This window comes from Vulpes lagopus, chromosome 11, assembly GCF_018345385.1.
Source record: "Vulpes lagopus strain Blue_001 chromosome 11, ASM1834538v1, whole genome shotgun sequence".
NCBI lineage: Eukaryota > Metazoa > Chordata > Mammalia > Carnivora > Canidae > Vulpes > Vulpes lagopus.
The window spans coordinates 57,882,661-57,895,432 of NC_054834.1; the positions used below are offsets into that span (position 1 = coordinate 57,882,661).

Sequence of the window (12,772 nt, forward strand, 5' to 3'; positions counted from 1 at the left end):
AAAAAAAAAATAAAGCTGAAAGTTAAATAAACCCAAGTCCAGTTATGAAGTCCCCAACAAATGCTTCTAAATGGCAATATCTACACTAAATTTTAGAATTAGGACATTTAAAATATGTCTTCTTAAATTCTACTCAGTTCAAAATGAAAAAGCATCTTTCCTTATAATAAACTATTATAAACAGGAGACTTAACAAAAAGACAGTATTTTTTAAGTTATTAAAACAAAAGTAAATGTAACATGGAAATTTTAAAGGCTGACAGCTACCCATGCCAGACTCAGACAATGATAAAATTCATTCCTGACTTTCATAATTTAAGAAAGAGACCCAAAACCTGATTAAAAGCAAACCTGCAGCACTATTTCTGTCACTCTTACCTGTGTAGCTTCTGGTTGTACAGGAACTTGATTAGGTTGAGCAAGTCTAGATTCAGAATGAACTGTAAAATTGACCAAAAAACCCAGTTATCCAAAATCAAATTTCTTCAGAGAAAATGTCTATAGCCAAATCCTAAAAGAAAACTTTATAGTAATCATGAAAATAATTTGGCAAAGTGTAGGTAGGAGTTAAGCTGTCAAGTGAGCATTTTGGTTTCCTGGTAGTTATTATTAGTCAACTCTCACAATGACTTTCATTTTGGAGTTCTGAAGATATTAGTGAAAAAGCACTAACAAAGAAGTATAGAGCAGAATACGCAGGAATCAATGCCAGAGTTACCCATGAAAATAGCCTTACTCAACACCGTAGATAGGTAATAACTAAGTAATATTTTAACATTATCAACTTGCAATATAATCATAAATGCTTCCATGGGAAAAAATTAAAATACACCTTTAAAAATCCTATATTCAATTCAGCGTGCATACTGTCACTCCCACCAGTCTTCTAACTCCCTTCCCCAACCATGGTTAATGAATCAAAGATAATAGGATCTGTGGTTAGTCATTTAGAAATCACCCATTTTCACTGGAGAGGCTAACAAACTCAGTATTAAGTGATTATCGAAATAGCTTACAGGTTATATCAATGCTATATGTGTTGATTTTGGCATAACGTTCCAGCTATACAAACTTTCTTCCTCTGAACAGAATTCAGAAAATGAACACTAGTAATAGGAACTCTGATTCCTTTACAGAAGGCCTAATCCTGATATGTTTTCTAACTTTTGGTAGAGCTATGAGAGATACGAGCTCCCTTTACACTTTGGAGAAATCCTAACTTAAAAAGTTAACTGTGTCCTTAAGCGTGCTTCTATTCAGCAACTCCTTTTATGACACTGAAGATTTACAAGACATTAAATGTTATTTTATACAGTTACACTTTTGTGCCCTTAATGATGACACGTTCTGGGAAAGAAACCAAGACTCAAAATTATTAATGGTCCCGAAAAAAGAGGTCCATTTAACCCAGTACAAGACACCAACAAGTCTATTTAGTGCTGCTATTTCTAATAATGGTGTTAAGACTAGTAAGAGTTTGAAACTTCAACTATCTTTTGGCCTATCTTCTTCCCCTTTCCTCATAAGCATCCCCTTACCCACTTCACACTGTTATATCTCATTTTTATTCATGTAAATAAATGTTCAGAAATTCTCCTAAAAAACTCTAAGCATCCTTCAGTGAAAAAAATACCTCTATTATTTTTATGCTTAATTTTGTTTAAAAAACCAAGCAAAATTGGTCTATGTTATAAATCAGGAAATGGTTCCCACAGGGCTGGAAGAGAGGGTAACCAGTGACTAGAAAGGGACACAAATAGGCTTCTGGGATACAGGTAATGTTCCATTTCTGGCTGCTGGTGTGATCAGTTTGTGAAAACTCATCAAACCACATTTACGTGTACTTAAGTCTACATGTGATAATAAAAGGTTTAAAAAAGCAACAGAACTACAGTTATTCATATTACAGGGAAAAACAATAACATTTTCTTATCATATTAAAAGACACAAGATCCAAGAGTTAAGCAAACATTAGAAGGTAAAAATTAATTTTCACATACTTTACAAAAAACCTGAAAGTGCTGGCCCTATGTTTCTCACATAAGAATATACCGTAACTAACCTGGAGGGCAAACCAGCTGGGGCATGTCCATGTTTTGTGTCGGATTCATAGGCTGTGCAGATACAATGGCAGGATCGAGTGTCTGGTTTTCAAAATCCAGCATTGAATCCTACAATTTAGGATATGATGGAATTAAATGAAATAATGTGAACACTTAAACCTTCAGGTAGTTCTGCCTCAACTCCACCTACCTGTATGAAATTATAGGGCCCCTGCATCTGCGCCATAAGGTCCTGGACTCTCTGTCTTCTCACAAGGGGATCTGCCTGAGCCACCGGAGTCAAAGAGTGGGGCTCTGGTACTGAAGGAGACGCAGCCTGAGGTTGCTGCTGGAGTGAATTCACCACCTAAAGGGGAAAAAGTGGGAAAAAGCTGCAGATTGGGAAAATACAAGAGCTCCATTCATAACCATCATGACAGGTCCTCAAACTATATAGGACACTACACTGTAAACAGAATAGTAGGCTTTTAATGTAGTTACTCAAACTGACCACAATGATAAATTTAACATTCAGTGCTATCACTTCTATGGTGTTCTCAATTCCAAAGGATCACCATGTAGCTCTTCAGATTTACTTTATAAACTGCTTTCAAAGATTACCCATACTTGCTTTCAAGAATGTATTGTGCTTAACCTGCTATGCCTTCTACGGTAATTAAATCTGTATTTATCAAATACATATTCATCTCAGTACCTCATATATAGTCAGCACTCAAGAAAAGTTAATTATTATTATCATCAAACTTTGGGTTCCTACCATTCTCTCTGCCAATACGATAGGATTAAGCCCTAGCACCGTATCTAACTTGCTACAAAAGCCAACGCTCACTATACCTACCTTTTTCCTAGATCTAATCATTTCTCCTGATTATTTGTAGTAACTCTCTGCTCTTCTGGGAAGTCTAAATCACATCAAATTTACATTCTATCTGGCGTTTAAAATTGGGCAAGTCATACCTGGTGAGCCTGGATAAATAACCTTACTTCTTTTATAAGCAATAATGAGATAATAATCACTACCTAAATTGTTACCATGAAGATCAACTAACTGATCTGTCATCTCACCAGGATGCTCAAAAAATTCCTTAGAATTCCATCTGAATAGCTTTTAGAAAGGCCCTACCAACTAAGTACTTAAGAACAAACCATACTGGCACAGTGCTAGGTATGATAATACATTTTTCTCTCCCAGTAACATGCAAAAAGTACTTAACTAAAAGCACTGTTACTTACCAAACCTTCCTACTTTGCCAACACATGCTTTTCATTCCTAGTATTCAATAAAGCAAATACGCTAATTCATTTCTACCTCTCTACCCATGCTATTATATACTTATTACCTCACTCCCCTAAAAAAATACACCAAATCTACTTAGTCAAGGCCCAGGGGATTTGCATACCTCTTATAAAAATTACCACTCTATAGATCTTTCAGATCTATTTTTCTTCTAACCCTCTTCTAACATTTCTGAACTGCCTTGCGTAATTCAGAAATAAATACAGTCTTGCTAGTGTTTTCATCCCAACTAGGTAACTCTCTAAAGTAAAGGACAAGTTCTTTACTGAATTTATCAATAATGCTTTTTGGTACATCAATAAAGAGCTAAAGGTACTGGTACAATTACACTTTTGGAGAATGACCTTGATACAGTAATATTAAAGAGAAAAGCACAGATATATAAAAGGAGTCACCTAAAAAGGGGATGGAAAAGGACCTCAAGGACAAACTTGGTAAGGCATTTTGATTTTATCTTATAGGTAACACAGCACCCTCTAAGAATTTCAAGTAAAAGCAGCTTAATCAAAACTAACTTTTCTAATAATTGACCTGTAAAAGTAAATATGGCCTGAGGCAGTCAGAAAAGAAAAATATGAAGGGGAGTACCTGAACTAGACATTAGGCTCTGAAAACAGGTAATGTCAGCTGAGCAAGAGAATTAAGAAACACTAGAGGAAGTCTAGAGTATTAGGGAAAAGGAAGAGTCTAAGATGACATTCCAACACACCCCTTAGGAGGTGGGCCTTTTCTGAAAGCTATCCACGTGGAAGCTCAGATTTTTATAGAGCAACTTGGTATGAAAAACACACAAATCATGTACTTTAAAAAAAATTATACACAAATAACTATATATAAGTTTCCTGTAGCTGGAGCAGCAGAGATTCTTTTAAACATCCACAGGCATAAATTATCTTTTAAACATAATGATCTTGTTATGTTTATCAAGTTTGTTATGATAATAAATGTACTAACACTGCAAAGGACTAATAATCTTTATTTGTTCTTAAGAGAGCTAAACATTACTAATAAAAACAAAGGACATCGACCTTGCAACCAAGAGGATGCTTACCTCCACTGTTTCGACCGTCCACTCATCTACCTGCTCCTTTTCACCACTGCTGAACTGTGTTTCTGCCATAAATTGTCTATTTACATACTGCAAAGCAAAGTAAATGTTTGAGAGCTCTGCTTGAAAGGCAGAAAAAGAAAGCTAATGTTAAATAAAAATCATACCTCCGTTGATTCAACTTCACTTTGTTCAGTGTATTCTTCTGCTGGCTCAGGCTCTAAGAGGTTAAAAAATGAAATACATGAATGTAACAAAATCTTTTTAAAATTAACAATTCATTTAAACTTCAAATACGTTATAAGTTTCCGTATTTCATCATTCTTTCAATAATATATTTAGAAAGAGTGTTCTTTACCGTTTATTCCAGAATGAAGTAGGTTCAACAGTAATTACTGGATGAGGTATAATGCCAATAAAGAAGTAAGTTAAAACTTCTCTCTAGGCTTAGAAGTGATACTATAAAGCAACATACAGATTAAAATCTTACTCTCGTACTTTAATCACTTGGTAAAAGCAGTTAAAGGTGGGTAGGAGACTTCCTTATGTTGATCTGCAACCATAAATTCCACCAATGTGCAATCTTCCCTTCTAGTTTTTTTTTTAAGTTGTTTTTTTTTTTTTTATTTATTCATGAGAGACACAGAGAGGCAGAGACATAGGCAGAAGGAGAAGCAGGCTCCTCACAATGAGAAGCCCGATGTGGGACTCGATCCCCAGACCCCAGGATCACACTAGAGCCGAAGGAAGACACTCAACTGCTGAGCCACCCGGGAGTCCCCCTTCTAATTTCAATCTAATAGGTTAACACTTGCATAAAGTGCCTACTATGTGCCAGACACGAGAAACATACTTCACATATTGCTATTTTTTTTAAGATTTTATTTATTTATTCATGAGAGACAGAGAGAGAGAGAGAGAGAGAGAGGCAGAGACATAGGCAGAGGGAGAGAAGCAGGCTCCCTTAGGTGAGCCTGATGTGGGATTCGATCCCAAAACCCCAGGATCACAACCTGAGCTAAAGGCAGATGCTCAACCACTGAGCCACCCAGACGTCCCCACATACTGCTCTCTAAACAGAGAATCTGAGGTGTAGAGAAATTCAGTCACTTGCCCAAAGTTACATAGCTAATAAGCGTCAAAGCCAAGATTTCAATCCAGGCAGTCTGATTCAAAAATCCATGCTTTTTAACCACTACAAAATTTATGTTCTGACAATGACCACAACCTGAGCTGAAGGCAGACGCTCAACCACTGAACCACTCAAGTGCCCCAAGAATCACATTTATATATAAAGACACAAATAGGTTAAAAAGATGAAAAAAAAAAGTATAAAGTTCAGGATTCCAGAGTTATAATAACCTCAACATTTAAAACACACAACACACACATGCCCCCATACTATTCACTTTATACACTAGCGTGATAAATAATAATAAATCTGGGCATGTCAGCCACAATGTACTTAAAAAGCCCTACAACATTTCCCCTCAATTATCGTCCAGTCCAGTAATACTGCAACAACAACAAAAAAAATCAGTTTGTAACAGTGATCAAGACCAGTAAATAAAAAAAAGATAAAATAAAAGAAAAGAAAAAAGACCAGTAAATAAATGATTGCTATTTGGGGGGGGGGGGGGGATTCCCCTAGAGGGAGAGGAAGAGAGGAAGAGAATCTCAAACAGACTCCACACCCAGCATGGAGCCAGATGCAGATGCAGGGCTGAATCTCACAACCCTGAGATCTTGAGCCAAAATATCAAGAGCCAGGGGATCCCTGGGTGGCTCAGTGATTTGGTGCCTGCCTTTGGCCCAGGGCACGATCCTGGAGTCCCGGGACCAAGTCCCACGACTTGGAGCCTGCTTCTCCCTCTGCCTGTGTCTCTGCCTCTCTCTCTCTCTCATAAATAAATAAATAAATAAATAAATAAATAAATAAATAAATAAATAAATAAATAAATAAATAAATAAATAAATCTTTAAAAAAAAAAATAAGAGCCAGATGCTCAACTGACTGAGCCACCTAGGCACCCTTAAATGACTGATATTTAATACTTCTGGGAATAACTCTTAATACACATTGTTTTAATATTTCATCATACTTAAAGTTTTGTTAAAAACCTCAGTGTGCAGAGGCACCTGGGTGTGGCTCAGGTGGTTAAGCAGGTGCCTTCAGCCCAGGTCATAATCTCAGGGTCCTGAGATCGAGCCCCACAGAGAGCTCTCTGCTCAGCAAGGAGTCTGCTTCTCCCTCTCCCTTTGTCCCTCCCTTGCTTGTGCTCTCTAATCAAAACATAAAATCTTAAAAAAAAAAAAAAACAAAAACAAAACCTCAAGCGTACACATATAGCTAAATAAATGTACAGCTTGAACTTGTGGCAAAGAAAGTAAAACCATGACGGTAAACTAAGCTCATATCCACCTAAGTACTTACCAGCTTCAGCTACCTGGTCTTCAACTGTAGGGGCTGAGGCTGCCTCTTCTTCCTCACATAGCCCATTCTGGTGGTTGTGAGTGCTGTCAAAGTAATTTGACTGGAAAACACGCTCAACAATTTCCTTTAGTGCTTTATCTAAAATTGAATATGAATTATAATGTTAGACTATCTCAGGACGCCTGACCCGAATGAATAAGATTCAACATGCTATAAAATGTTGCTGTAAGAAAAAAACCTTATCAACTGTTACTGACACAAACATACAAAAAACCTTAGAGTCCAACAACAACAGAAATTATGGAATGATAGAGAATAAGAACCTATTAGTATTAAATTTTATATACTTAACTTCAAAAGAATTAATTTTATATACTTAAAATAGTTCAAAACAAAAAGCTGACAATTATCATTTATTCATTTAGCACCTACCTATATGTCGGACAATGTGCTAAGCAATAGGGCTACAATAAGATTTGTAAGACACGGTATCTGCCCTCCCTAAGTTTATATCCAACAAAGAGTTACACAAATCAAATACAGTAAAATCACATCTGTGAAAAGTACTACACAGAGCTACAAGAGACTGGACCTCGGCAGGAAGAAACACCAAAGGCCTTCCTGGTATGTAAGTGCTGCAAGAGCACAGATCTGGAAGATGAGTAGTAAGTAGAAAGGAGAGAAGTGTTTTGGTTTTTTTTTAAGGTTTTATTTATTTATTCATGAGAGAGAGAGAAAGAGGCAGACACAGGCAAGGGAGAAGCAGGCTCCATGCAGGGAGCCCGATGTGGTACTCGATCCTGGGTCTCCAGGCAGCACTAAACCGCTGAGCCACCCGGGCTGCCCCAAGGCAGAGACAACAGCATTTACAAAGTCCTGTATAAAGGGAAAGGGTGCCAAATGCAAGAAAATGAAAGCATGTGCTATGGCTGAGGCATAGGAAGAAAAAGCATAAAGAAAGACAAGTCTGGGAAGGGCCAGAACACGCAAGGTCCTTAAGTTAAAGACAGCTATTCAGTAAATATAAAATATATTTTTATAAATATAAGTAAAAGAAAGCCATTAAAAGAATTTAAAGAGCTGGAGAGGGTGGATTCAGTTAAATTGCATTAGCAAAGACAGGAAGATAGTGGCAGACAAAAAGAAGTAGATGGATTCAAAAGATATTTGAAAAAAAAAAAAAAAACAAAAGATATTTGAAAGTCAAAACTCAGAATTTGGCACACTTGGATATTAAGGGGGCAGGGTGGCAGGGGAAGTATGTATGTGTCAAGAACTAATTTTAATTTCCTGGCCTCATATAGTACACGTAGAATGTACCTATGTATGTAGAATGTATTTAATTTCCTAATAGGTCACTTTACAGAAAAAACTTCAAAGACAGTATTAAAATATAAAGTTAATCCTGTTAACAATAAAACTAACAACTTTTTGAATGAACATTTCATGTTTCCCTACCCCTACATCAGAGGCTCGTGACTCTCAGAACAATCAGTTTTTAAAAAAAAAAAAACCGATGGATGAAAACTGAATGCACATAAAAACACCAATTTGAGTTCATTAGTACCTTTTTGTTATTAGCAACAAAGATGTTACGTTCCTAAGATGAATGAACAAGACTAGGTAGAAACACCAAAACAAGCTACAAGCTTAGATATTTAACCCTTGTTACTCCTCAGTAATGATCATGAAAATCTGATCAGGCTTAACCTAAAACTACTTTTTCAAGCTAACAAGTTTATACACATATGTAAATTTCTTTCCATTTGAACTTCAAATGATAAATTCAGTACATTTATGGGGCAGAACTAAAATCAAGAAGCCCAAATGATTTTTTTTTTTACAGAGAAATACAGTAAATAAGTTAACAAACCAATAAAATTATTTCTTACATGAAAAGATACAAAAAGGTTGGTTCCTCATATTTGATTTACCCATTTCCTTAAAGCAAACACACTCCAAATTGCATCATACAGTTTTTCCAATTAAAGCTTTTAATCCAATTTTTCAAAGAGCTAAAAATAAAGTATAAACACAGATATTTTCACCTTAATATGTTCAAAATCTATTTCCCCAAATCAACTTTATAAATAGTGAAGATTAGAACTTATTCTCTTATTTACTAACAGAATAAACCTGAAGTTCCTAATTTACTGAGGTAGTGAAGCTTAAATGTCCCTTTATTTTCTTTAAAATACACATTGAATATCTGAGATTACGGTTTTAAAAAAAATACAAAAAAAACTTCGCTCTCAAATTAGCAAAAGTCTAAAAAAAAAAAAAAAAACTAAAAGACATAGGCAATAACCATGAATGTATGCAGGAAGTACAGTAAGTATTTTTCACAAAATTTCAGCCATAAGGGAAAAACAGTCCCTATCTAATGCCAACATCTCTGAAAAGTCTATTTGGTGTTAATCTGTCCACTCCGGGCAGAGTAAGTTATAAACAAAGCCATGTTAAGTTAGGATTCCCATCTCTACATATATACAATTGGTGTTTTTGATGTATACACACACACACACACACACACACACACACACACACAGAGCAACAAGAAAAAAAAAGGAATAAGCCAAAAAAGTAAACAGCAAGTAAATGTTTACATAGTTCGGAGATTTCTCAAAGTATACTGTTTTATTTAAAAACTAATCTTTAAAGATTCTTAGTTACAAAACAAAAATTTCTGTTAATACTCACAGGTTGTTCCACATACAGACTTTTCCTTTCCTTCCAGCAAGTCCCACAGGTGAATGGAAGCATGTTCATACTGCTCATTCAACCTTGTAATAATAATGAAAAGCTAATTAGTTACCTTTTAGTTGTCAAGTCAACATTTAGAAGTTTCTACTATCAAATACCACTATACCTCAAGCTCATGTCCCGTTCAGGATCTGCTAATTTGTAGAATTCATCCAACAACGACAATTCTTCTTCAGACAATATTGGCACTCCATTCAAACCTTGCTTCAGGTCAGTTCTCACCTCATCATCTCCCAATTTGTCCAAAACATACTGGAGCTCAAGTACAGTTTTTAAACGTTTTTGTTCCGCTTCCTCTCTCATAAGCTGCTCCCGACGTGCAGTCTTCTTTATTGTTTTCTGAATCTGCATAAAAACAAAAGCTTATGACACTGAAATGAATTTCACAAAACTCCTAATTTAGTTCAACCAACTTTATATCCAATGTATATACAACACATTTCACTCAGAGTTCTGTGATGCTGATAGAATGATGATTCCCAACTTACAAATAAGAGTTTACTACATCATCTGTTTTTTTCCTATGGAAAAAAAAATGGCACCAATTTTTCATTTTAAATAACCGACTTCGACTCACAAAGAGACACTAAAACCCATCACTGCCTTCCTCGCCCCCAACAATCTGCTGCTAGTACTCTATCATCCCAACTTTGAAAACAGTGACTAGGGAATGCATGGCTGGCTCAATTAGTAGAGCAAGCGACTCTTGACATCAGTGTCATGAGTTCAAGCCCCATGTTGAATGTGGAACGTACTTAAAAACAATAATTAATTGGGACGCCTGGGTGGCTCAGCGGTTGAGCGCCTGCCTTCAGCCCAGGGTGTGATCCTGGAGTCCCGGGATCGAGCCCCACATCGGGGTCCCTGCATGGAACCTGCTTCTCTTTCTTCCTATGTCTCTGCCTCTCTCTCTGTGTGTGTCTCTCATGAATAAATCTTTAAAAAATATTAACAATAAATTTTAAAAAATAGAAATGGACTTGTAGTAGAAGATAGATAAATGTTAAATACACATATATTTTTCCCCACTAAGTACACACACATTTTTTCCCCCACCATTCTCTTCCTACTAGTAGTCTTTTGCTTTCCTGGGAAGGTAAAGGGAGAGCATCAACCAAACCCAAGTATGTCTCTCTTTTCTCATGTAGCTCAGCTTGGGGTCAAAGAAAGGTCAGACTTTTCAAGAGCCATGAAAGTGTTTTCCCTCAGACCTTCTCCCCTTTTTCAAGCCTCACTAGGACGAAAACCAAATAAAGACATATGAAATGTACAATAAAGGCAGAAATGGGGAAGAAACCTAGGAGAACAATGAAGTCTACAATAAGAAAGAAGAGCAAGTCTGCTATGATGGCAGCAAAGAGGGTAGCAGATTAAATGATATTTAGCAGTAAGTGGCAAGTGAATACCACATTTATGAACAGAGACGAAATCTAAGCTAGGGCAGTACAGAAAGCTTTCAAGGAGAACATGACATCTACCCCTAAGATAGATGAGCTTTCAACCTTATTGCGGAACGGGGCCTGTCAGGGCTGTGCAATTTTATGGTAGAGAGGCAGCCAGTAGCCAGAGGCAGGAAATACAGGAAGAGAGGCAGGAAATGTGAAATAAGTCAAGAAAGCAAAAGAAATAAGATAAAGAATGCCACTTTGGATAAAATGAGCAGCTTAAGAAAGAAAATGGAAACTCGAAAAGGTAGGCTGGAGCTAGGTTAAAGAACTCTTGAGTTAAAACAAAAAAGGTGTTTAACAATTGTGGGAAAGTGCAATAAAGGATCAGAGTTCAATAAAAAAGACTGCCAATGAAGTTAAACAATCAGTGAAAAGCTCCTGAAAATACCAGCGTTAAAACCGAAGCAAAGGAGAATACAAGTATTTTCACTTATGCAGTGTTAGCAGCTTGAGGAATAGACTGATTCTATTATTAAACTGTACAGCAATCCTACTTCTATGATCCATTTTTTTTTTAAATCATAAAAAGAAATTGGTCAGGATTCATCAAGCCTGAGGTTCTGACCTAGGTGAAGAACAATTCCTTACTTGGATGTAAATTAAGTTTCCTTTATTCCATTTTGAGGGATATTACCAAGACTTTCTTTCCACCTTTAATCAAATTTAATAAGTAACAGTATTAAGTGCATAATATATATTAGCCATGCACCAAATACTATTCCAAGCATAACCGTATAATGAGGTAGGGACCATTATTATCACCATTTAACAGATTAGAAAACTGAGGCAGTGTGACACAGCCCCTCTCCCCACTTCTCTTCCGATACTACTAATTCTGTTTCTCTGGAAAACCCTGAATGATCTAGGGATAGACAAGTTCAATAACTCAAAGTCCTACAATTATTAAGTAAAAGTGGCAGAATCAGGATTCAACAGTGTGGTTCCAGAATCAGAACTTTGTATCTCTGTACTGCAATGTCTCTCATCACATAATAAATTTTGTTTTGTTGATTCATTTTACCAAATCAGAGCAACCTTGTATTTCAATGCTATTAATCTTTCTCCAAATAAGCTAATTAGAAGGATATGAATTTTCTGGTCTCAACTTTCAACAAATCATTTGATTTTGCTTGTATTTAATTTCCGTCCTGTTCCCAAAGACTTCTATCACATCAAAACATGTATAGGGGGGATCCCTGGGTGGCTCAGCAGTTTAGCGCCTGCCTTTGGCCCAGGGTGTGATCCTGGAGTCCGGCGTCGGGCTCCCGGCATGGAGCCTGCTTCTCCCTCCTCCTGTATCTCGGCCTCTCTCTCTCTCTCTCTCCCCACCATAAATAAATAAATAAATCTTAAAAAAAAAAATATGTATAGGAAAACACACCACTTTGTCAGATCACAAGTTGCTACAAGAGCAATGTAGGGATCCCTGGGTGGCGCAGCGGTTTGGTGCCTGCCTTTGGCCCAGGGCACGATCCTGGAGACCCGGGATCGAATCCCACGTCAGGCTCCCTGCATGGAGCCTGCTTCTCCCTCTGCCTGTGTTGTGTTTCTGCCCCTCTCTCTCTCTCTCTCTCTCTTTCTCTGTGACTATCATGAATAAATAAAATCTTTAAAAAAAAAAAAAAAAAGGAGCAATGTATCCCAGTCTCCACATAACTTAAGATCCCTAATGGAAGCTGTAATTACCAATTATAAAAACAAAACTCTATTTTCTGAAAG

General features: G+C 36.7%; 1 protein-coding gene across 1 annotated transcript in view; it reads right to left on the reverse strand.

The window, feature by feature from the left end:
- CAPRIN1 (cell cycle associated protein 1) overlaps window positions 1-12,772 on the reverse strand; it is a 37,539-nt gene that overhangs the window by 9,609 nt on the left and 15,158 nt on the right. The window contains exons 5-12 of the mRNA XM_041773769.1: window positions 9,712-9,950; window positions 9,543-9,625; window positions 6,843-6,980; window positions 4,576-4,628; window positions 4,412-4,498; window positions 2,254-2,409; window positions 2,063-2,171; window positions 379-440 (exon numbers count right to left, since the gene is read on the reverse strand). Of these exons, the coding sequence (XP_041629703.1) occupies window positions 379-440; window positions 2,063-2,171; window positions 2,254-2,409; window positions 4,412-4,498; window positions 4,576-4,628; window positions 6,843-6,980; window positions 9,543-9,625; window positions 9,712-9,950 (927 nt within the window). The remainder of the gene's footprint in view (window positions 1-378; window positions 441-2,062; window positions 2,172-2,253; window positions 2,410-4,411; window positions 4,499-4,575; window positions 4,629-6,842; window positions 6,981-9,542; window positions 9,626-9,711; window positions 9,951-12,772) is intronic.